Below are 26,243 nucleotides of genomic sequence, written 5' to 3'. Positions count from 1 at the left end.
TTCACCGTTGTTTATCACCAGTTAACAACTCGCGTCCGGCGCGTCTGCGTGGTTTACTTCGCAACCTCGCGAAGTAAACCACTCAGACGACGCGGACGCATCGTTGTTAATCGGTGATGAACAACGGTGAAACATGATTGAATCCCTAATTATTGTTTTTGTATGTACGCTTGGCTTATACAAGTATCGTAAATGACATCTTTAACTTGCAGTTAAGCCGATCAGCTGTCGCGTATTGTACGCGTTCGCGCATTAAAATCTAATGATCGCTGTTGAATGTGTTCGCTATTTTCGTTCAGTAACTGAATGAACCAAATGTTCCGTCCATGTTCTCAGTAATAATAACATCTTTTTGCATATCATGTTTTTCATGTAAAATATGGTACATTATTAATGTCTATGTTCATACACGCAGTAATGCTGAATCGCCAAAATGCTCAGTGTAAATAAAGAAGCCGGTTTTGCTTAATAAGCATCCGGGCGATTCGCTCCTCTGCAAAAGCGATCGAGTATAAATTCAGCATAAATCAACAATCTTTCCCTACTTCGAAAGAGATTTATTTCTACAGATAAAAAAAGTATTCGTACTACGTACTACAAGTAAGAGTTTAAAGTTGCAATTTTCCCTGGACCAAAGTTCTCCAGTGTATACTGATGCAACTGTTAACTCAACAGATAATACTTCAGATGTCATTTTACACCTTCACTCTTGTCTTACTGACGTCGACTATTGTGTTACACGGTCTACAAGGGGGAGAGCGGTGGTACAAAAGGATAGCTATCATAATGGATCTCCTAAATCCAGTGCTCCCAAAATAAGTTATGGCTAAATATTCGTACAAACATGCGATTTCCCTCCGAATGTTTGGGTAAATATGAATGGAAATCACTATTCAAATCTAAATAATAGGAAGATTTAACAAAATCTATAAACATCTACAACCCACCTAACTATTATACACGAACTTCGATCGCCCACCCTACCATCAAGTTAAGACGCATGTCCAATTTGTCCTAAAATGAGCGCTAGAGATGAACTTACGATTACCGTAAGCCATTTGGGCGCTTATTTGCGCATTTCAGTGCACCAGGACAAATGTGTAATGTTTAATTAGGTGCATTAAACAAAAACTATTGAAAATTTCTTGATAAAATAATGGTTCATGTAAGAAAAAACAATTACAAAAAATACGTTGACTCTCTAGTTCCGAAGCATCTTGTCATCATGGTCACAAAGGTTCCTTTTCGTATTCGTTTTACGTAAACGCGTAGTCTTACCCATATTCCCATCCAAATAGCATTAAAGTCGAGATATAATGTGATATTTCCTACTGCCATTCGTTGATCTGGGTAAGTGCTTATTTAGTGTGTTTACAGTCATGATCACTATGCAAATTGTTAGTATAGTAGAAAATAAAACATAGAGCTGTCACTTAACAGGGGCTTTATTGTCAACGAGAGCTAAAATATCAGGAAGCTTTGTGTGTTGTATTTGAGACTTTAGGTTCTTAACGGAAGCCATAGCCTCATAAACCAGCTACCGTCAAGCCCGGTGTCACTTTTTGGTTTGAAAACAGGGGGCTTTAATCCGAATTAATGCCTGGCTTTTGTGTAATGTTTGCGTTGGAGAAAAAAAGGAGGGATCGTTATATTTGCTCAGTTAATGGGTTTGGAAGAAATAAAACGACTGTTTGCAAGACTCTGCAAACACTATAACGGCTTAGCAATGGTCACTAGTGTTGTTTTAGACCTTGAATGCGATATCCGTTTTAAGAGTCTGTGAGAGCGAAACTAAATTGGATTTCATGGAATATAACGGGATGATATATATCAACATGTGTAGAATTATAGATTGAAGACAAATTGAGTGAAGATAATTAAGAAGGCAATTGAGAACCATCGATTATTCAACTATATATTATTGATAATGGTCCTAGATCTCATAAAATTCAGGTTTTGGTAGCACAGTAATTTCCATATCATAACCCTAATCTATTAAAGGATCGGTGTTCCCTTATCATATTTCCCTGGTGCTCTGAAACGCTAAAAATAAGCGCCCAAATGACTTACGGAAATCTTACGGTTAGAAACTATGCTAAACTGTTGCGATTTGGTAGTTCACAGCATCTTGCGAATGGTAGTGAGCTTTGACAAAAATTGCATTGATCATTTCGTAGCGAGCATGTAGAAGGATTCAAATATCACAGATATACTTTTGTAGGTCATGTGGTTCTTGAGTTAAGAGGGCTGAAACAACAACATTTTTGTAAAACGTACATAACTCATTAAAAACAATAAATCAAGCAAGTTTTCAAAGTATATAATTTGTAGAATGAACTTTTGCAAAGCATCAACGTGTAAATTTAGACAATGAAAATCGATATTTTGGCTGCTTCGACCAACAATACCGCGTCAACAACATATTTGTCCTGGTGCACTGAAATCATCAATTAAGCACCCAAATGACTTACACTAATCTTAAGTTCCTCTCTAGCGCTCATTTTAGGACAAATTTGGACACGCGTCCTTACTTGAGGGTAGGGTGATCGATCAAAGTGTAGGGTAAACGGTCAGGTGGGTTGTTGAGGCACATCTAGATTTATATATTTAGTTAAATCTTCCTATTTAGATTAGAATAGTGATTTCCTTTCATATTTATACCCTAACATTCGGGGGAACTCGCTTGCTTGTAAGAATATTTAGCCAAAACTTTAGGAGACCCATTATGATAGCTATCCTTTGGTATCACCGCCCTCTCCATAGTAGACCGTGTAACACAAACGTCGACGTCAGTAAGATAAGGGCGAAGGTGTAAAATGACATCTGAAGTATTATCTGTATAGACAATTGCATCATTATGGCACACTTTTCTGGCACTCTAACCTGTAGTGGGTTATTACCAATTGATCACGGAGTTGTACCGTCTATTCTGTTGCAGTAAAAATGGCAGGCAAATTTCATTGACAATTACATTCATTCATATACGAATTGAGAAAAACGAAATTGTGTATAGAAACGTTTTAAATTTTGAAGAAAACCAGATGATGTGGACTCTTTCAATCTTTTAAAACGTCAAGAGGTATTAAACATTTTAAAACTTAGCTCTCGTTACGCTGAGTATTTAACCTTTGCTAAGCATCAAAGAACTTTGAATGAAGAATAAGAACCCTAACGACACCACAACGAAACAAAAACAAAAGAACTCGTACTAAAACAAAAATTGATCAGAAAAGTACGAATACCTTTCATAATTGGTGCTTATTAAGCTCCAGGTCAACACCACAGAAAAAGATCTTAAATTTGTTTTGAAAAAACAGTAAAAAGCCTAGGTGTAAATTGGCTTGATTCGGAGGAGCAGATCGCTTGTTTTGCCATATTGTGCGCGCGGCTCAGGTGTCTCGCCCTTAATAAGCGCGTCACCAATCGTTTTCAATTCACTCAACTTGCTTCTAAATTTGGCAGCCAACGGCAGAGAAAAAAACACAAGATGCGTGTCAGACCTTTTGTTAGGTGATATTAAATTATATGGTGAGAATCCCCGGGTGAATCCCCGTTAGGTAGAGCATTAGGGTGCGCTGAAACCCGAGGATTGTCTTGAAGCTACAGGGGGAAAACCTCGAATAAACTGATAGCTGAAAAAAGTCGAACTTTTGGTAGATCCGAAGTATAGACTATCACCAAAAAGTCATCCGCCTGTGGGTCTCTGAGGAAGCTAACCAAATTTACTCTCAATTTTCCCGCCACACGACGTGCAAGTGATTAGATCAGAACGTTTAAAACCCATCATGGTGAAAACGACAAATCGACACTTGGCAAATGCTTGGGAAGTGGAATAAGGCAATACAACGTTCAGCTTAGGAAATTGAATTGAACGGGTAAATTAATTGTATTTTACGGAGTGGTTCGCTTAATAAACATCAACGGTGTCATGGGCTTGTTTAGACCCTGAGAACAGCCTTTGAGGGACTAATATTGGAATTGAAAGGATCGGGGAGGGTGATGTGGATAAATGTCTTGAGGTGAAAAACTGATAAAAGTATAACACAATAGCTCGTGGAAAAAGTAACTAGAACAATATGATGTAACGGCTGAGTGACGTACGATGAACTAGAGTGCATGGGTGAGTGTGATGACACCGCGTGCGAGGAGGAGGTAGGCTGAATTCTTATGCACAATGTTTCATTTGGCAGGTGGAAATTCCATTAGATATTTTCATCTTTATGTTTCTCAAATTCTTGCAAAATTTATTTAGTTATAATCTGACATTCTGACCGCGTTTATTCATTTTCGTCTACGTTTGAGTTAAAGCAAGATTGTATGTTTGACATGATTATTAAGTGTCGCCAATCATAAAATGGGCGGTACCATTAAAACCCGATTCGATCATTTGTATGAAAAACATTGGTTCATTCATGTTATTCTAATAAGGCAAGTCTGAACATTAAACATCAATTTTTCATCTGGTCCAAGCTTGACATTTTGTTTACAACACCACTTCATTTTTAACAAACACTTAGTAGCCTAAGTTGCACATTCACATTTTATCCTCACCCATCACAATTATCGAATAGCCCATGACGACAACACATAGCGTGCATTAAACACACCCCCGTACATCGAATAGCACGGCGCGTACGTGCATCTTCTTCGCACGATGTCGGGACATCGATCGAGTAGTCACACTTGGGTGCAGGACTATTTCCGAAGTGTTTTGTTCCGAACGGTGTTTATTCCGACGAATGGTTTCAGTATAAGGTCATAAGCCCAAAAGGTCTTTATTCCTAAGGGTCATTTCATGGGGTCATTTGTCCAAAAGTTTTTTGGTGTTTTTTTTTCGAACATGTCGAATAAGTGAAGCCAACGCGACATATAGGAATAATAAAAAACGTTCGGAACAAAAACACTTTGGAATATCGCTGTGGCCCCATAATTGCCAATGAAACGTTATGAATCTGATATGTCTGAAAATCGACCTGAAGGCCGTGGATAGTCATATCATGCATGAATTTTGAAATAAAGTAAACAAGCAGTCTTTCCTGTTGTAACATGCTCAACTTTATGTAAGCGTACCAATACTGAGACAAAGCTAAGAAACTTACTTATTCCTAATGCCACACTAGCCTAATGATACAGTATTTAGTGGTTAATTAACCACCGAAGAAGTGCAACAATTCTGACCTTGGCCTATATTATATTAATTGCTTTCATTAGCAGATGTCTCGTCAGTCAAAGAGGACTAGAGGAGCATCTGTTCGTCAATTTTTACACAATCTCATTTAAAATAGTGTCTTTCTGAAGTCTATCGTCTGCGCACAAAACTTATTCATTCGTGCAAACGTCAACAAAAAAGAACAAGGACATTTGCGCCAAATTACATTTTAAAACATCCAAATGATGGTAAATCGAATTAGGTAAATATAACACGCTAGAAGAATAGAGAAATATATAAAAAGGACGGAAGAGAAGTAAAAACACTGAAGTTGAAAAGAAAATAACGGACCTATAGAAACGAACGATCTTCTTTTAAATGGGTGATATGTGTTACACAATAGCAATATCGAGGCACCCGTGCGTACTGCTCACTACACGCCTAAACTGTTCGGTGTCTGTTTAGTTATCATTGTCCTAATACTAGCGATAGCCATAACAAAAGTATATGGCATGCAAAAGATTATATTATATTAATACGATGATTTAAAGAAAAGCAGTTCAATTTATACTTTATTTAGTAAAACGATGCAAACAGTCGCCGTGTAGTGTTCTATTATTATGTTTTCAAGTGCACCCTCATTTGTATCGTTAAATTGTTAAGAATTGTCCATGAGGATATAATATTCAAATAAAAACATTTTATGGACACACTAGAAGCTAAATTCCCATCATTTGAAAGTCATTTATGATTATTGCACTTTTGACATTCAAGGAGGAAATTCCTATCAGCTAAAATTATTTACGATTCGGCGGATGGACTGAAGTAGGGTCGGTCGGGATTTTTCTTTTGTAATTTTTTCTGGAGTCTAAAATGACCCTAAAATATCACCAAAAATTTGGCAAAGATTTGATGATTTTTTGCAAACATATTTTGAAAATGTTCTGAATTTACGCAACAAACAAATCGACTTGAGACCTTATATAGCCCATAATTTCTTTAACGATATGTCGGGGTGCACCGCTCAGTCCGACACGCCGCTAGTCCGACAACACAACTTCCCTATACTTGAGGTGCGTCAGTCCGAAAATGAAAAGCACAGCGCTAGTCCGAAAAAGCATGCGCTAGTCCAAAAATGAAAACCACTGCAACAGTCCGACACGCCGCTAGTCTGAATCTGTAAACACAGTTTTCAGTCCGACACTGCGCTAGTCCGAATCCGAAATACACTGCTCTAGTTCGAATTTGGAAAATATTTATTCAGTCCGACACTGCGCTAGTCTGAAACTGAAAACCATGGCGCTCGTCCGAAACTGAAAACCACAGCGCTAGTCCGAATCTGAAAAACACTGGGCTACTCCAAATAATCAGACTAGCGCAGTGTTTCCACCAATTCAAATTCGGACTAGCGCAGTGTTTGTCAAATTCGGACTAGCGCAATAATGGTTTTCAGTTTTGGACTAGCGCAGTGTTTTTTAAATTCGGACTAGCGCCGTGTCGGACTGAAGGAGTGTTTTCCAGATTCGAACTAGCGCAGTGGTTTTCAATTTCGAACTAGCGCAGTGGTTTTCATTTTCTGACTAGCGGCGTGTCGGACTGGCAGAGTGCATTTTAGATTCGGACTAGCGGCGTGTCGGACTGGTGCATTGCATTTCAGATTCAGACTAGCGGCGTGTCGGACTAGCGGAGTGTCGGACTAGCGTAAAGTCGTACACGCACAAAAATTACATTTCTGAGATTCGTGGGACCAGACGCATAATTTGACATGTTTGAAAGTTTTATTGGAATAAAATTAATTTTTGCCCTATGCGATCCTATGGGGTCATTTGGGGGTATTTTTGAGGGTCACGATCTCAAAATATTGCTTGGCCAGACACCCGATTCGAGTTCAGCATATATACCCAAATTAACAAAAATAAGTTGGTTGCCAACTTTTTCCAAAATAGAACCACTCTACATGCTAATGTTCATTCCCGGGTGTTCATTATCCCATGATGACTGTGACGATCCATTTTGTTATCATTTCAGGGACAACTCTACCGTGTTCTGTCCTTATCACGAATACCTAAAGAAAACAATCATTTAAACATCCGATTTATCTTTTATGATACAAAATTGTCAAATTTTATTATAAAAATAAGCTGGGTAAAATAATAATACTAAATGTTTGTTTAAAAACAATGTTGAGAAGCAGATGGAACATAAGTTTATAATCAACTTCAAGAAACGATGTTTGCACGCGCAACATATGAGCCTATCTTACGACCCCGACACCATTATGACCGCATGATGAACGTATTGTATAGTTCTATAGCGATGATTAAAAGTTAAATTTTGTTTCTTATTGTTCTTTCTTTGTGTATTAATTGCAGATAATTGCCTTAACTTTCCGGTTGTCTTTCTGCAACTCTTTCTTTATTGATGTTACTAGTCCACCTGTCGGCGCGTGCTTGCCCGTTCCATTCAAGTTTAGTCCTTATGTCTCTTTATATGTTATTATTAACTTTTGTGTAACAAACTCTATTCAATTTTAACAAATTTGTGTTGATAAAACAAACATATGACATTCATGATCAAATTGAATTATCTTTTAAAAGTTAATTATCCTTTTAAAACACCCTCTTTAGAATTCTTTCATCTCAAATTAGCAACTTTGATACAATGTCGACCTCTAAGTAGTTCTCCACATGGCGTGAAATGTAGCCCCACTACCTATTCATCGTATATGTGTTAAAATAAATACATATTTAGAAGACCATTCTTCTGACTCTTAACGCCGTGAAGAACAGAGAAGTTACTACAATAAACTATTCAAAATTGACTGAAAACGGGGCTGAATTTGCGCAGGTGCACCCCGTGCGTCACGCTGCTTCGTATCGGTATTGTAGTCTGTAACACTCTTTCCAACGTTCATATCACCTTAATGTTTATACATATCAGTTCCGTACCCCTAATAGACATTACCTGGCTGGCCCAACACCAGTATAAATAAAACCAGCACACGAGTATGATACCTTCGATATTGAATCAATTTTCTACATTTTGCCGCCTTTAAGTTTTTATTTCAAACATTTTTACAGGTGTGGTATTGTCAAAAGTTCGTCTGGTATGAACGTAGTCTATACTACAGACCGTGTACCTATATTACCCATAGGGAGATAAACTACTGGGAACCACACACTCTTGGAACTGGTCGCTCCGCTCACTATTCGTGGGGCATCGCGGTTTGTGACTCGCGGCTCGTGTCCCCCTAAATCGCGAGTGGCTTTGACAAAGACTAGTATGAACGTTTCATTTATTAGCAGACGATGCAACTTTTAAAATGATTTTTACGAGTCACAAAAGATTTTTTCAAAAATCTTAAGTTTATCTAAAGATTTTTTGAACCAGTTATATACTATGTATGTTACACTCTTTAAAAGTCAATTTTTTTGTAAATATGGAGGCCTATATAGTATAGTCGCTCAGAGTGCGGCATATTTGTGGGCTCTCCATCACGAAAAACAGATAAATATCGATTTACAAGTATACCAACCTCACCATCAATATTATCATTATAGTCAAGATACAAATAATTAGAATTTGTTTTGCATCTGCTACGCCGTGTCTGCCAAACCCGCGGGTACCGTGATTGGTGATGTGTGCGTATACAGCCTATCTGCGTCCACCGGTTACGCAATAGATGATCTCCGAACGCACCAAACGCGAAACTTTTGTATAATTATGTATATATTATTTATTAAGTTTCGCATAACAAATAAGCAACTCGGTTGCAACTTGCTTTGCGACTATGTCCACATGAGCCGCCAGTAGTGCTTCGTCAAAGACCACGATCAGAAAATGCTTATACGAAAAGTATAGGGCTTATACAGTTTGAAAAGTGGTCCAAAACAAATGCTCTAGATGAAGGCAGACGCCATTTTGGCTGGATGCCATTTTGTTTTACCTTTTCACAAAATGGCGCCTCTGTCACCTTTCAATCGATCGATATTAATTCAACGGTTATCTTTTACATTTGGAGAGCTGCCAAATGTGTATTGCATAGGGGAGTATCTATCTGTGCCATAATCGGCACCATCTTGTTTTTGACGCTGTACAAGGTCCGTAATCCGGCGATTGGTGCGTATTATTACGCAATCGTGAGGATTGTTGGCTGCTTCGTAGTTTGCCGATTAGCATTGTGGCCTAATATTTAACGTAGCTCTGCATTAAAATATAAACATAAATTTGGGGGAAAACAAATTTTGGAGAACATCACAAAAAAACCACACTGTAGAAAAGTAGAAAGCCAAAATTGGGTTTTTGTGTAAAAAAATCTGGACACTACATTTGTACGCGGCATTTGTACGCAAGATGTTAATATGATGTCATTCTCCCGTGCGGATTTGGTCACATAGAAATACATTACTCATACACTACTAAAAAGTTAGAGATCAGGATTTTGCCCTTGACAATGTTACCCATGTGTGAACTTCATTTTCATTGATGATTTTTCCCTACAGCGCAACTTCATGCTTGGTTAAGCACCAACTAATATGAGTTGTTATAATTGCTCATTCACGCGTCTCAGAGTCTAAGTCTGCTAGACTCTGAAACACATAACAGAAGGGATACGTGGTGAAGTGTATTGCATCGTCTTTTACATTGTGTCTTTGCGCAATAATACTGGTAGTAGAGACCTATGTGACTGAAGTTTTGAAGTTGTCAGAGCTGTTCAAAGGTGTAATGATTCAGAGGTATGTTGCTGAAAGAATAGGAGTGGCCCAGACTATCAATGTGCAGGACCGTAACCTAGAATTACCCGCCAAACGGTTCAAATGCATATTCCACAATTCCACACTGCAAGTTTGTGACCAGACAATTATTACACGTACAGTGCATGTCTTTATGCCAGAAAACAAGATATGATATCTGCTTTGTCTATAACACACCACGTAAGAGCTGGAATTAACTTTGTCAATGCTCATATTGACTGGCAGTTTAGATATTGAACCCCGGGTATTGAACTTATGTCGTCTTTACCGCCGAGTTCAGGTTTGGTGTGTCGACTAATGATAGACGTGTCCGAGTCTGGAGACAAAGGGGGCAGCATATGGAGGAGGACAACACGATCATTTTGGCAGTGGCTCATGATCTGGGGTGGAGGAATCAGCATTGAGGGCCGTACAGATCAATATGTCTTCCATAGAGATGGGATTTGTGCATAGCGCTACCCCAATGAAATCCTTATTCCCAATTTTGTGTCTTACCTAGGCGCTGGTGCTGTGGGTGAAAATTCTATGCTATGTATGACAATGCCCATCCGCACCAAACTAGAGTGGTGGAAAATTTCCCTGACGATGGGGCTTTAAGAGAATTGAGTGGCTAGCCCAATATCTGGACCTGAACCAGCTACAGCGCACGTTCGAAGCCATGTCCTCTTCAGATCAGAACTTTAAATACTGAAGCACTCCTTAGACACTGATACGATATGGACCAAGAGGGCATTTGCAGACTCATCAGACACAAAAACCGTGACTCATAGGAGTGCATTGTCTGAGCTCCCAGTCCACATAAGCGTTTGCAAAGTTGTATGTGGCTCTGCGATGCGCTACGGTTAGAGCAGCACCTCATCTGGTATTCTGGAATGAAGACCAGTACTGTGAAGACGTGCGCGAATGGTCTGGTCACAAATTTGCACTCGCGTGGCATTGTGGAAGACAGCACGCAGTTGGACCGATGTTAATTTGGGAAAGAAATTTCATGTTGCGGTCTTGGGCAGGGGTTGTGAACATTGGGCGACCTTGACCAGCTCTCATGACACTCTAGCCAATCCAATTCTTTCAGCCACTTGCTTCTGTGTCATCCCATCCTATTCCATTTGAACAGCTCTGGTAACTTCAACTTCATCTATATCTGTCTTTGAACCGCATCACAAGTCTCTACTACCTTGAATATTGCCCAAGGATATAGTGAAATATGGCATTGTGATGTTGTGCAGGAACTATGCAATACACATCACCACTTTTAATCTTATCCCTTCTGCTATGTGTTTCAGATCCTAGCTGACTGGGACTCTGAAACGCGTGAATGAGAAATTGTACCAACTCATATTGGTTGGTGCTTAACCAAGCATAAAGTTACGCTGTAGTGTACAATTATCAATGCAAATGAGGTTCACACAGGGGTAACATTGTCAAGGGTAAAAGTATGATCCTTTAATTTTTTCGAGTATTGTAGCCCACCAAATTTTGTTTCTTGATCAAGCGCCGCGGAAATTTAAGACTTTTCTTGATTTCAGAACAGAGTGCATCGTGGGTAATAATATATAAGAGATAAACTAGCCTGGACCTCACAGAGTATTTATAGGGATGAACTTCGTACTTTGTAAAATGCTATGCACTTGTGGTTTGCATATTCTTTGGTCGTAATGTCTTAACATCACTTGCATTATAATAAGCAGAGTAATTCATATTGGTTTAGCCTTGGAACTGTACCTAGATCTATGTATTTTATTTAGAGAACATCCACCCTACTCCCATCCCTTCAACTTAGAAGTCCTCACTTGCATGACTCGAGCAGATTATTGACCCATTGTGTTTGTTCACGTCTTGCTAAAAACAATGAAACTGAATGTTTTTGAGAGAACTCTTGACGTATGTCCTCAGGCCGGTGTAGCCCTTTGATCTCAAACGAGTACACCTCCACTGTTGGGCTTGATGTTCAGCTTTCTGTAGTGGCATCCCGGTGTGGCATCCCTATGTCAAGATGAACCAAACCATTTCATCCGTAATTGGGTTGTTTCTTAAAGTATTGTCTGTTATGTTCAGCCTGCGCCTGGTATATCCTCATTCCTGATCGAGTCTATTAAACCGGGCACTAAGGATAGACCGAACTCACCGACGACATCTTATCTCAAATACTTCGAGCTTGCTTTGGTTTGATTTACCCCATATTCGGCTCTGTAGGTGGCAATAGAGAATGATGCTTCTGAAAATATTCACTTTGAGTGACCTTGAGATATCTTGGTTTGAGTTCATTAGTTTGCTTGGGCTACTCTTGTATGGAATCAACAGCAGTGGCGTAGCGTGAGTCACCCGGTGGTGGGGTGGTGGTGGGGTCGCCAACCATTATGGGGAGGGGGCACCGAGTCTGACGGGGCGACCCCTATGACGCTACGCCACTGATCAACAGTCTCATAACATAAAACATCTGTCATAGTCTGTATCTAAATTTATATCAATGTACATTGTACATTGTACAAAGTAGCCGAAGCACATTTTGAAGGGTCACATTGTGTATCGTCATGACTTTGGATTGCAATAAATAATTAAACCAAACAATTGTTGTATACATGGTTAGTTTGAAGAAACTATACTCTGGAATATACGTAGGAATGCATATGTGCTTTACTAAATTAACAGATTACCCAATTTTCATAACTTTTTTTACTTCACGAAATCAGGAGTATGCAGTGTGCAGTGCAGTTCATAAACTACAGTAAAAAATATCCACATGAAGAAAGTCTTCGTTTTTTTGGAACATATGAGCACACCACGTTTTTGCGCAAGTGGAAAATAACAATTAGAACTCAAATACCGAACTTCTCCCAATCGTTGAAGTAAAAAAGAGATTAGTAAGTACAGGCTGTGTCAAACAGATTGGTACCAATAAGTTTTGACTGTTATTGTAAAGCCTACTTCTTCCAAATGCAACATATTGCTATATGACTGTTTTTGACATTAAGGGGGTACTACACCCCTCGATAAATTTGTGTCTATTTTTGTATTTTTCTCAAAAACTAATAACACAGTGGTAACAAAAGTTACGTATATTATAGGGGCAAGGAATCCAATTACTACACTGGAATTTCAGTGACCCATGACAAGCGGCTCGTTATTTATGATAAGAAAAGAGGTACCGCTAGGATGTACCTCATTTCCAATCATATATACTGAACCGCATGTCTTGAGTCACTGAAATTTCAGTATAGTAATTGGATTCCTTGCCCCAATAATATACATAACTTTTGTTACCAGTGTGTTATTATTTTTTGAGAAAAATGCAAAAATAGTAACAAATTTACCACAGGGGTGTAGTACCCCCTTAACCAACAAATTAGGTGCATCTTTTGAAGGTTTTATGTTGCATTTTGATGTGGTAGCCTTTTCCATAATCACTGGAAACTGATGGGTACCAATCATTTTGATACAGCTTGTATTTATTGGCGGGAATTTTGAACTACAAAAGAGAAAACATGGGGAAAGTATGCAATTAGACACTGAATTCGCGTGGAATTATTTGAATTGTGCCTTTTCTATTTAAATCAATGTAATTCAAGAATGCAAGTGAATTTAGAAAGTATGTGAAAGCAGATTTTAGTAAAGCTAACACGTGTCTCTGCGTGAGCCACATTAGTTCTCAAAAAGCATATTTTTCAAGAGTATAGTTCTTTTGCAGACGCACCCTGTTTGCCCTTTCTTCAAATGAGAGGGATGTGACTTTTATTTTCTAAGTCTCAGACACGTGTGTGTTCTTTCAGCACCAGAAATGCTTTGATGTGGCTTTAACTTTGTTTGCATTCTGTTGATATTGTTGATCTTGCTAAAGAAAAAAAAACACACACACACCCACACACACACAAAGAGCACATAAAATAACTCATATAAGCAAACAAATGTATCTTTCATAGTTTGTAGTCATTTTTATTTTTTCATAATTCTAGATTCTTCTGAAGATTTCAGCTTTGATGCCTGACATGCAAGATATGATTACTTTAATGCTTTAAAATGGTACAAGATTTAAGATAATCGCAGAAGTGAATTATTCATTTAAAATTAGTCTTTTAATGGAACATATTATATATATTTAACAATGGCGAAAATTGAAGAACTGCATAACAGTAAAGAACATGTTAAATGGTGTGCACAATATCTTCCACGCCATAAGAAAATGAAGACCGTATTAGACTGAGCAGAGATGTCCGGAAACACCGGTTATTCGACCATCCATGTACCGTTGACTACTTGACAATTTTCAAGATCCAACTCATGGTGATAAAAACATTTAAAATTTGACTTTATTATATCGGCATTTTGCACACTATTATTCTTACGATCTAATTGTGCAATCTCGTATTTTTTTGGAATGCATAATATAGTTTAATTTAATACTCTTTCTTCACTGTTTTTCTAGAATAATAATGGTACATAATGTTTTCAATTGAAAAATTAATAACCATATGTCTTTCATTTTACAAGAATGATTAATCTGTCTATTTCATTCAGTTTATCAAAATCTATAAGGGAATTAGTCATACACTAGGAGACATTGCTGTTAAAAATCTGTGATTGGTTGAAAAATCCGTGTTGGATCACAGATTTTTCAACCGATCACAGATTTTTGTCTCCTAATGATAGCAATAATTCCCGCTTTGATATCTGAATATGTTCACATATTAATACCCATTTCCCTCAATTTTCCCGAACCAACATTAATACTTAGACTGCTTGTGAAGTCTGCTTATAAGATAAAAAATATAGATGAGTGTACATTATATTTACATTCGGGCGCCCTCTGTCGTTCTGAGATAGAAACTACAGAGCAATACGTCATAAAAGGACTTTTTTTGCATTGACGTTGTTATCAAACTTGCTTCAGCTGTTGCTTTAGGTGCTGCAAGCTACATGATATCACAAAATTAAAACAACAAAGATCATTTTGTAAGTTGGGTTTGAAATTATTGTCTCCCATGAACACTGCTGTATTTTTTGCCTTGTGTGAAACAACAGAGGGCGTCCCAAATGTAAACATGTGACGTCATAGGTCAACCATGTGTCAACTCATCTATATGGCATTATTCTACGTTACTATTTTTGGCACTTTGCTAATTGCACATTTTTAAAGTAACTTCAGCAGCAGTACTTAAGTTCCAATCCAAATAACCTCCGTGTTTAAATCTGAAAGCAGAAATTCTATTGAAATCTAAAGTACTAAATTTGTTGAAAAATTGTTGTAAGAACAAAATTATGAGGTATATAAAACAACTCTGTTTTGGCAATGTCATATACAATACATATGCAAATCATATACAATTTTATTCCAATTTATACATATATTATACAGGTAAAGACAGATCTTAAATATTTGTCATAATCGATGTATTGCGATATTATCAATTAATGTTCGTTGACAAAGAATTATAGCGATTGCTATAAAAGTCAATTATTCTCCCATCGACACGCCCAAAGCTGCAGCATGTTGTTTAGCTCTCATCCGTAAGCTTTCAATACTATTTGTTTGTGGGTTATGTGGATTTACCAGCGGAGACATAGGCTGCAGAAGGGATGTTGGTGGCCATGCGAAACCCGGTAATTGCGGTGAGTAAAACCCTGGAAGATTGGGTTGTCTATCTCCTCCTCCTAGTTGGAAATGTCCTAATGGTAGTCCGGGTCGTGGAAAAAATCCAGAAGCAGCGCCTGATTCGAAGAATTGTGCCCGTAAAGCTGGTGGAAATGCCATTGGATCTGTTGGGAAACCACTGGGTAGGTGTGGAGAGCCTAGGAAACCATTAAGGGGACCTGGATAGAGAGAGAGAAAACAAACATAGAAAAACAATCATTAGTTATCATTCAAATATGTTGCAAGTTTAACATGTTTAATGCTTAATCAATTTGTACTTTGTCTTGTCTGTTAGCCTTTTTCAATTATCTTCAAGTTTGAAAGTTTAACAAAGTGAAGCTACATTGGTCTCTTTTTTCTACTTCTTCCAAACACTGCCGAATAACGACCAGGTATGTTGACGCGTTGTTTTCAACATTCATGTTGTTGTTATTCAAGATGTACTAAATTTAAATAAATGAATATTCATACGGAATACTATACTTACTGTGCATTGGTCCACGTATGAAACCTTGGCATGGTGATGAAGCAGATAGACATGGTGACGAAGCAGATTTGGTAGATCTTTGATCATCAGTAGATATCATCAAAGGTGACCCAGCAGGTTTCTCTACTTCAGTCTTACTGCTCTCAGTTTGTTCATCTTCTTTATCTACTGGTGATGATAATATAGGTGGCTCCTTCTTGACCTTTTCTTCATTTTCACCATCTGATTCTGAGTCGCTGGTGACCTTGATCTCTTCTTCTCCATGAAGTCTTTCAGATTTGATATCACCAAGTTCAGTTGTTGTTTGGGGTGGTGGAGAGAAGCAATCCTCTTGACATCTTTGTTCTTGGTCACCGGATTCAGATGGTTTATCTTCTTTATCTGCGCCTTCTTCTTCTTTGTCGCTTTTGTCAGCCAGTGCTTTGTTTCTTTGTTGTTTGCGGAATTTGGCACGTCTATTTTTGAACCAAACCTGTGATACAATAATGAAACAGAGAAAATAATATCAGACAATGCCATCAAATATAGGTCAAAATTTTACTAGAAAGGATAATGTTTACTTTGAGTTAATAACTTCAGTATTCAGTGCATGCAGTTATAATACATTTGATTCTGAATCTATATGAATCTGAAAGAGCGTGTTCAACAATCATGACAATCATTTTTTTCTTTTGACTCTTCGAGGAGGAGAATGTGATTGATCATGTTTATGCAAATTATATCAACTGTTGATTTTATAAGTACGTTTTATTTACCTGAATTCGTGCTTCTGGCAGATTAGTGCACATTGCAAGTCGTTCTCTCATCACAACATCCGGGTAATGTGTCTTGGAAAATGTTTTCTCTAGTGCTGCTAGCTGTTGATTGGTGAATGCAGTGCGACTGCGCCGTTGCTTACGATGTGCACCGTAGCGGGCTTCAAGAATTATGTCTGTAAAGAAACAAAAACGAGAAAGAGAAAGAAGGGTTAAAAAAAATGATCACAAATCATTTAATCTTTGTTAATTCTGTACCTCCATAAATCTGTCAAAACTTCTTTTGCCAAAAGAACAATCAAAAGTGTCTCGTGTAAATGGACCATTATCTGAAAATGCCATATTATCCAAATTAGTCATGCTAGTTTTACAATTCTTGAAACTGTAGCTTACTCGCTGCTATCTGATTTCTTTGTACGGTAGTTTGTCACTATGCGATATGCACTTGAAATCTATAGATGATGTATATCATGATGCAGGAGTCGAATGAGACTCAATCTTGTAGCCGGCTTTTAGCCCCCGTTATTTCCCTCCTGTATTAGGTTACACCCATTAAAAAGTCTCTCTTGTGAAAGTCAATCGATTCAGGAAGGTTACAGTGAGATGGTTTTGTTAGATCGATTTAGTCGCCTGCTTCATGTCATCTAATCGCGCCTAAATGGTGGGAGCATCAAAGCAACAAATGAGCTAAAGTGACTTCCCGCCTTTTTTGTTGAAAATGACAGAAAGCTGTATAAAATGTGAGTTTATCTTTGATTAAAGGTACCTCGATGAATACATAAATACCCAGATAGAGTTTCAACCGATACTAACGTAATTGCCAGTATGGTGTGATCATTTTATGGCGACGTTATAGGTAAGTTGTAGGTAAAATGACACAGACATGCAGTTGTTTCAGTTTTTGTGTCAACTTATTTTTTAAGGCAGACCATTCCTTTACGGTACGGCACGGTAAAATACTTTCAATATTTATGAGCTGTGATTTTAAAGAATGGCTATTATTGATTCAATATTTCATTTTAAAAAAAATCAAAAAAATCAATTTGATGTGCAATTGAGAAAAAAATATTTGGAAAGAAACACCAACTTTAGGTCAGCATTTCCGGAGAAAATCTTATATAATTTAACAATGACTTATTCGATGATTATTTTGCTATATTATATTCAAATTCCTAAATTGAAATCTCTGTATAATATGGTATTATATTTTCTTTCATTTTGATACAAGAAATTTCGAGGACAGTCGGCTGATGATTAAATTTGCTCAACGCAAATCAGATAGAACCGCAGTAATTTTCTTTAATAATTCAATAAAGTACGAATACAATTTCAAAATTTTCAATTTAGTAGAAAACGATTTTTAAAGTTTTTATACAAATCGGACGATAATCATTAGAAAATTCCATGGCAATAGTTTTAGAAGAGTATAATCAAAAGGGGAGGGAGATATATAAGTCTATAGCGGTTGGCTATCATATTGTTGTCAACACTGTCAGTCATCAAACAGAGCAAACCAAGATGCTAACTAGCAATGACAACGGTGAAAATAAAATGAATTTGATCTTTTCTGAACGATATAATCGATTTAACCGCGCATTTTCCGCCTCAATTCGTGTATCTTGTTGTGTTGTTGTTCAGTTTTGTCGTGGTCTAGAAGGTAATAATAAACCTGAACGACTGAAAACAGTTCTGAAAAGAGTACCACTTAATTATATGGACATGACGCTTTCAGATTAAATTTGTTAAAACGGTAAATAGATTTGACCAGAATAGAAAAAAAAAAGAGATGAGCAATCAGGCAAACAACAACGGTACTTATTATTTGGTGCTTATATCATTTGTTAAACGTGTAATTTAAATCACCGTATGTAAGTTGTATTGATTTGTGGATTTGTCTTATGTAGAAAGGTCGTGGTCTTTTATTATAGTACCATTGATGAAACCAGCAACCTGATATGCGTAAAATGACACAAACAATGACATCAAGATAAGTCCCAAATAGGAGTTCATTTCGAAGACATGTAAGATGTTGTAAAGACCTATCAAACCATTCAACTTTATTAAGAGAAGAGTACCCATTCAACTATTGTAAGAGAAGAGTACCCGTAATATTGATTTTACTTAAACAATTAACCAATAAGCCAACGCGGTGTTTTGCCAATCGGTATGCGCACATAAATGGTAACGGAAGAAGACGATTCTTGTTCTCTCTGCTATCGCGTTAAAGCAAATTGCAATTATTTCAAAAATCAAAACACCAATAATTATGTAACCAATATTTCACCACGCGTGGTTTGTATCATATGGATTTATGAATGGAATTAACAAGAGCCAATACAAAAAAGGACCACAACCTCGTTGTTTTGTTTTCATAGAAGGAACGCCTTTTTTACCTTTTTGTAAAGCTATAGATCAGTATTCAAAAACGATATAATAATGGCTTGACAATTATTGCGAGTTTTTTTTTTCTTTGTGTATCAGATTTGTAGCGCACAATGCAAGTCAATTCAAATATAAGTCACAATGTGCGTTGAATAAGAACGGATTGACCAATTTGTCTTTCTTCGTGTTCTTCATCATCATAGTTCTTTAGAGATCCTGCAAATCTAGGGCAAAATATAATTTTGATTTGAAAATGAAGAGGCGTATACGTTTGCACCTTTCCACAGTAAAAATCATGATCTTGCGTTGATTTTAATGCATGTTTACTTTGGGGTTTGACACCAAAACCGTCTTTGAAAAAGTAGGTATAACCTACTTAAATTTAATGCGACTAAAATTGGATTAAATAAAGGACTATACTACAAATAAAAAAGGACGAAATCCTTAATTTGTTTTAAGAATAAACAATCATGTCCAAACTTTACGGTTTAATCGTTTTTAATTTTGTATTTTGCTTTTTGTAAGTAGGTATATAAAGTTATGATCCGATGCAAAAGCTATGCAAACCGGCATAAGTACAGGCCTGGGGTACTAGCAGTGGTGTTGCATTGGTAAATACTTTCCCTTCACAATTTCACGCTAGGAAATTTAGAAGTATAGTATAGCATTCACAAAGTCTCGCAGGTGCTAAGGATTTAGATTGGAAACAATGAACGTCATTCTAACTGTCAATGAAGCTTACTTCATCAAAGACCAAAGGCAGTTACACTGCCATGAAGGATTAGCCAGGTTCTTGAGGAAATCACAATATTATGATTGAAGGTGGAACATTGGTGGTTATCCGACACATGAATTGCCTAACCATATCAAAACAACTTGCTGAAAAGCGAATTGTTCCTGATCATTTACTGCAAAAAAGGTGAAAGTAAAAAGAACTTGGGAGTATAAAAAAATGGCTATGGAAATACCTTTTTGAAGGAGTTTTCACGATCCGATTTTCTTCAATTTTTATGCCTATAGGGTTTATACTGTCAAAATTGAGCATTCCAACTATAAATTAGCGTTGAAAAAATGATCCTAAATATCGTCAAAATAGTGATGATAAATTGAGCTGCTATAACCTTTAGCTAAACGCTAGTATGTATGTGTGCGTTACCCTATGGGGCTTCAACTTGTTAAAGGCTTTTAGGTTGACAAAACGGTTAAACTAAACCCCGGGTTCTATCATTATCTCATTGACTATGTTATCTTTGTAACATAATGCGATTCTTTAACGGTTTTTAGAAACACATTTAGGGGATTTAAACGTTTCACACGGCAATTAATCATATCAAAACGCAAAGCTACGCCATCTTTATCCAACCTTTTTGTCATAAAAATCTTTACGGTATACAAGTTTCTCTATGACGTTTATTTTCGCTTTGAGATTTCGCAAGCTAAAGATCACAAATTGTCTGCTTGTTGTTGGCACACTACACCACATCCCTACGGGGAAGAAATTGAATACAGTGACAAATTTTACACGTTATTCTGCGGCCAACCTGACTAAGGCTGTCCCTATATACAAGTGGTGTTTTTTCTTTTTTGCCACGACTGACGATATGTGATGCCATGCATACATCGTGGTCTTGGAACTTGTAAGACTTTACACGGTGTTTTTCACAGATCATAAGAAACAATAGGTGCGGTGATAAAACAGACACTCAAGAACATGTAGTTAAGAATAGAACACTAACGTTTCTCAAGAATTCTAAATTAGCACGATTGGTGAGATGGCGAAATGCAAGTCGTGAGCATGTATGCCCATGGAAATATTATAGATACGTGGAAATAATAGATACAGATCTCTACTAATATCTACCGTAGCAGGTCCGTTTTAATACAACACCGATCAAAACTAGTATTTCTGCAAGTACACCGTCACTTATCACAGTACCCAGTGCAGCTGGTCCCTATGTGAGTAGTCGAACTTTCGTCCGATGTGTCTCTGACAACGCAGGCCTCTGATGAAGTCAGAGACACATCTGACGAAAGCTCGACCAATCACATAGGGACCGGCGGCACTGGATACTGTGATAACTAACGGTGTACTTGTAGAAATACTATAACTTATTATGAACTCCCGTCGGGAAAGCCTATCTACTAGTCAAACTGCTTATGTTCACTAATCATGTTAATTGTCAAAACATATCAATGCAATTAAAGACAAAGAAACATAAGACATGTCAATACATGTTACTGATATAGCAACTAAAATTTTAAAACATTTTATGACAAGTTTTCACAAAAATCAGCATGATCAGACTTTGCGGATACTTAATTGAAAAGATCTCTTCCTTACGGTCTACCGAACTCGGTAGGGTGTCCTAAAAACTAGCTAAATATCCCCTAGAGTTTTCAATAGAGAATTACCAATGTTTAATGCAATGGAAACGGGTAAAACCTTCCTACAAAAGGCTTACGGTATCTGGCAACAAACTAAGCTGATTTAGTATTCTCAAACGATTTGTTGCGTATTGACATTATTTTTTAAACCTGTTAAGATCTACCACTTGATTTTGACCGCGTGAGATTTTGATTTTTGAGGTGCAAAAAAGTTTGAGTCAGGTACGTTAGGTAAGAAATGATGAATTGTGAAGGTGGAGTGAGAAACCTATATGTGCTATGATTACATATTTATTCAATGCAAAGTCTTTATGCTTCAATCGAGAAATAGAATTGAATAAATTAGTCCGTGGGAAAATAAAGTTTTAGTGGTTTCCTGATATGTGGTTGGACGTGTCAAATTATTGAGTAGTAGTGAATTAAATATTTGTCAATTGAGTAATAAAGTCGTCAGTTTGAAAATCTTGCATCATCATAGTTAGGCTCCCTATATTTGTGCTATGATGTACTATTTATTTGCTAAAGTTGTGAATTGATTGTTACAATGAATATGCTTAATTAATTGATTAGAGCAAAGCAAATCAAAACATGGTTTTGGTATTTTTAAAATATATACAATTATACTCATATCCCCTAGTTTATAATTAACATTGTATTTGAATTTACTTTAGTGCCTAAATTCAAATTTGACTTCCTAAATACCATGAATAAATTGTTTTAAATCTCTTCAATGGAATAATTTTGTCAATTCCTATTACCAGAAGTCATCATAAAATGGTAATTTTTCTGAACAATTTTAGAATAATCTACTTTTAATAAATATACATATTATCAACTGAATATATTTCACTCTATTCCCAAGCTTACCTGCAAGTCTTTCTGCCAGCGACAGTGCATGAGTTGAAGGTCTATAACCAGGGTGCATTTGCATGGCCTGTTGGTGCATACTGTACATCGCGCCCATGGCGCCTAAAGTAGCAGGGTTGTAGCCGTTAAAATGTTGCATCATGGTATATCTGAAATAGAAACAATTCAAAACAGAAAAATAGACACGTGTTAGATTCAAGTCGGTGGCTATAACATCTTAATGTATATTAAGGGATTTAGCAATTCATTCCATGTTCAAAGAGTGACACGGACATAGTTATCACCTTATGGGATACCGAGGTGGCCCTTGACACGTGTTCTAAAAGATGATCCCAATACGCTCTGGTATCAGATAGCCTATTCGTTTATAGCAAGAAGAGGCGCTATTGAAGGTCAGAATTGATAGTCATTTCAAGTCCAAGACAAGATGGACCTCTATCGCCATTCTTGTGACTCCTGCATTGACAATAATGTGAAATTCATCAAGCCCTTCGGCGTTATAACAGTTTGGTCATCGGGCAATAAATGCGCAGGGAATTCAAATTAGCTGCGCAATCACTAAATAATATCTACCAAATCCGCAAAAATTATACATATTACGGCAAGTTGTAGCGATTTCATAATGAAAACAACTTAGATCGACGTAATTATGATGTCATTTGTTGAATAAATACTATTTTTACCCGAAGGTTTTCTCTATAAAAGTACACGGTGACTTTAATCGTAGAAAATTATCCGCATGTAGCTGAACACGAATGCTCATTTGTATTCCAAAAGGCAGAGCATGCTTCTCTGACTCACGCGCTCCGTGTCTTCAGTAAATATTTTCTGAGGTAACATTTATCCATTGGATATTTTGAGAGAATTATCTTCGTGAAACAAGTGCAAATTCCATCGAAATCTAAAACGTTTTTCTTTCACTTTCTAAAGTAGGAAACATTTAGCGCTATCCCAGCAGTTACAATAACAAATCAATTAAGTGATCTGGCATTAATGTACGGTTTAGAACACAAAAAGGTATATCTTATGTTCAATATCAAAAAGAAAAAAGCTGCGATTGGATGTATCGATGTGTTAATGTCAAAATTGCATATAGCGGACTACTCAAGTAGATACAGTATATGCCGTGCCTTATCCAGTCATTTGACTCTTATTGTCCGATACATACTTGCTACAATTTCATCCTGTTACCGCGACAAATTATGTATAATTGTTGCACATACAAATGCCATGTGGACACTTCAATAGCTAAAGTAACCAAGTGTCATTGTTTGATACACAATCCATCTTGCGCCAGAACCATTTCCCCCTTTCCCCTCTAAAATACTTCCATTTTGCCTTAAAAGACAGATTGCTTTAACTCGCTAATCGTATTTTTTTAAGTGGTATGATTTAGATTTGTAAATCAAGATTGTTAAGAATTGTCTGTTATAAAGGGTTCCACCAGCACAAAACGATTTGGCTTACTGTGTTAAACAAACTACTACCATCTGTCGATAAAAAGATTGTATTGTGCATGTGGTCTCTCCTGATAAGATGATTTTATTTTACTCTTATAGTCTGTCCAACCGAAAGCCACCAACTAATTTCAAATCGCCACCGTGATTTTACGTAGCCACATGTGTATCATTACAATGTACATACGGGTTGTTTAATTGTGGCATGACGGCCGATTATTTAAGATGAAAAACTCAGATTTGACACTGAATTGTAATATTTAAGAACGACGGCTGTCCCAATGTTTGCCATGTTTGCCACGTCTTTTCAATATTTTTAGCGCGAACGGCGGTGATCGTCTGCCGAGTGAATTCTCGCTGCGTCTTTTACAGCAGACGGTGGTTTGTATGCGTCTATCGTTATTTTGTAGGTTAGCTGTTATAAGCCAACACAGTCTGCCGGGATGAGCAGGGAATAGATAGGTACCTATGTGTATGGTTCATTGCTGCGGGTTATTTGGACAGATGATAATGTAGACATAGTGATACTTGCTTGACAAAATATCAAAAGATGGTTTATAATTAAAATTGAATCCTTTGAATTTATTGTTTAGATTGAGTCTTGTGTAATGTTAACTGCTGTTATTAATATACCGCCGAAGATTTATTTCAAAGAGCAGATACATAAACAAACAACATGTAAGTAAGTTATATTCATATTAATATAGGAAGAAGTTTAAAAGCTGTTTATATACCATCAGCAAAATGTTATTTTGGTTAAATTGGTAGTAGATCTTGATCAAAGCTTTCGAAAATTGCTTTTGGTTATAAGCTAATTTGTACACAATTTTGTACATCTGAAGTTCAAGGGTTTGATATTGATTTAAAGTATTGATTTAATCAATTAACAGAAACGTTCTTAAAGACATAATCTCTATCATTAAAAAAGTTTTCAACTTAATTGTATTACAGTCTCTGCATTGCTTACCGTGACGCATCCATATCTACGATATATTATTTACAAAGTAAGTGACGATATTCAAATAATCTATTGATAATTATTATCTGAATTAACGGAGAATCAGTTTCAAATAATGGCAACAGTCGGAGCTAATAACAGCGATAAATTACCACAAAAATTACTCAAATACTTTTTTAAAAAAAGTTTGCAATGTTGTCTTTCAATTTCCATTTGAGCATTTCATGATTTTGTAAATGATCCCTGTTGGATTGATGACAGTCGATTACATATTTGTAAAAACGGCAAATTGATATATTACTTTACTTTACTTTACTTATGATAAGAACAATAAGTTGTTATCTCACCACAATATGTATTTATGATATGATGTGTTATATCTGTATAATTGACGTGTCGCATTACGGTATACCATTTGAAAATAAAATCGCAGGTTAATTTTGCGTAAAGCTATCACGAACTGCAAAGTGCACATTACACTTGTTGTACATATAAATATTATGATTTGATTTACTTACTAAGTTTATTATCATAATATTACACGGCTAGATAAGTTTGGATCGGATTTTTACGTTGGAACCTAGTTCAACAAACTTCTGAAATCTAACCAATTGTACCTGAAAGAAAACCTGTTAATATGAAGTGACTATGTTTAATATACCGTTAAAACTTACCTGGTAGTAATAAAATGTAGAATTCGACTGAAGAAAGTTGATTGACGGAAAGATGTCGTTCACGATTTCAGGTTGCAAGGTACTCTTCTTGTTACATCCAGCCAGTAATAGAATAAAATGTCCTTAAATTTCGTTAGAGTTAAGTTAATATGTCCACGCTGGAAGCAAATTAAGTTGTACGATAACGGAAATAGGAGTACAAAATGAGTCCAATCAAGTGTTACGTCCAAGTTTAGCGAAGAGGTGATGATGACGGCGACGAGCGAGTAAATCAAGCCCGAGTCGTGCCGTTAACAGAATAGCTACTAACTCCCACAGTCACACCTCTGAAGCGATGCGAGTGATCAGCGAGCGAGAGAGAGGTCGAGATTTCAGTGTGTTCACTCACTGACTTCCCGGTGTATTTTTACGCCACCATCATAGCTCTACGTGAGTATATTTGGCTAGTGAATGAAACGTCATCATGCTACTCAAAAAAGGGAGGGGCTTATGGTTGTAATTTCAGAATCTTTTGTTAAAAGAGTTTACTATGGGTTTAGTTGATTTGTAATTCAGGGGGGTAGTGTACATATATTTACCTAACTGTTCATTGCGTTATTTGCATGTATAATGTTGTGATTGTTTTGTCATTTAATAAGCCATGTTGTTAAGTGTTGTTTTCAATGTGTAAGTCTACTTATTTTGTCTTCTCATTGCCTGCTATGTAGTTCATAAAAACTGATGAATAATTTTAAATGTTCAATGTAAAG

The 26,243-nt window shown here is 36.8% G+C and overlaps 1 protein-coding gene across 1 annotated transcript; it reads right to left on the bottom strand.

The window, feature by feature from the left end:
• Positions 1-13,808: 13,808 nt before the first annotated feature.
• On the bottom strand, positions 13,809-25,905 carry LOC140171343 (diencephalon/mesencephalon homeobox protein 1-B-like). Its single transcript, XM_072194582.1, has 5 exons — positions 25,495-25,905; positions 22,406-22,554; positions 16,772-16,947; positions 16,017-16,488; positions 13,809-15,708 (listed from the first exon to the last, which is right to left on the bottom strand). The coding sequence occupies exons 2-5, from the start codon at positions 22,545-22,547 to the stop codon at positions 15,353-15,355; spliced, it is 1,146 nt and encodes a 381-aa protein (XP_072050683.1). The 5' UTR covers positions 22,548-22,554; positions 25,495-25,905; the 3' UTR covers positions 13,809-15,352.
• Between the last annotated feature and the right edge of the window lie 338 nt (positions 25,906-26,243).

This window comes from Amphiura filiformis, chromosome 15, assembly GCF_039555335.1.
Source record: "Amphiura filiformis chromosome 15, Afil_fr2py, whole genome shotgun sequence".
Classification (NCBI taxonomy): domain Eukaryota; kingdom Metazoa; phylum Echinodermata; class Ophiuroidea; order Amphilepidida; family Amphiuridae; genus Amphiura; species Amphiura filiformis.
Note: the sequence above shows the minus strand (reverse complement) of the source record. Positions and strands in the feature narration are given on the sequence as shown.

Bases quoted from the DNA above. Each gene is read 5' to 3' on its own strand.
- LOC140171343 (XM_072194582.1), bottom strand. From the start codon at position 22,547: ATGATGCAACATTTTAACGGCTACAACCCTGCTACTTTAGGCGCCATG. The intron at 16,948-22,405 runs GTAAGCTTGGGA...GTTTCTTTACAG, and splicing joins GCTGGCAGAAAGACTTGCAG to ACATAATTCTTGAAGCCCGC. The intron at 16,489-16,771 runs GTAAATAAAACG...ATTGTATCACAG, and splicing joins TGCCAGAAGCACGAATTCAG to GTTTGGTTCAAAAATAGACG.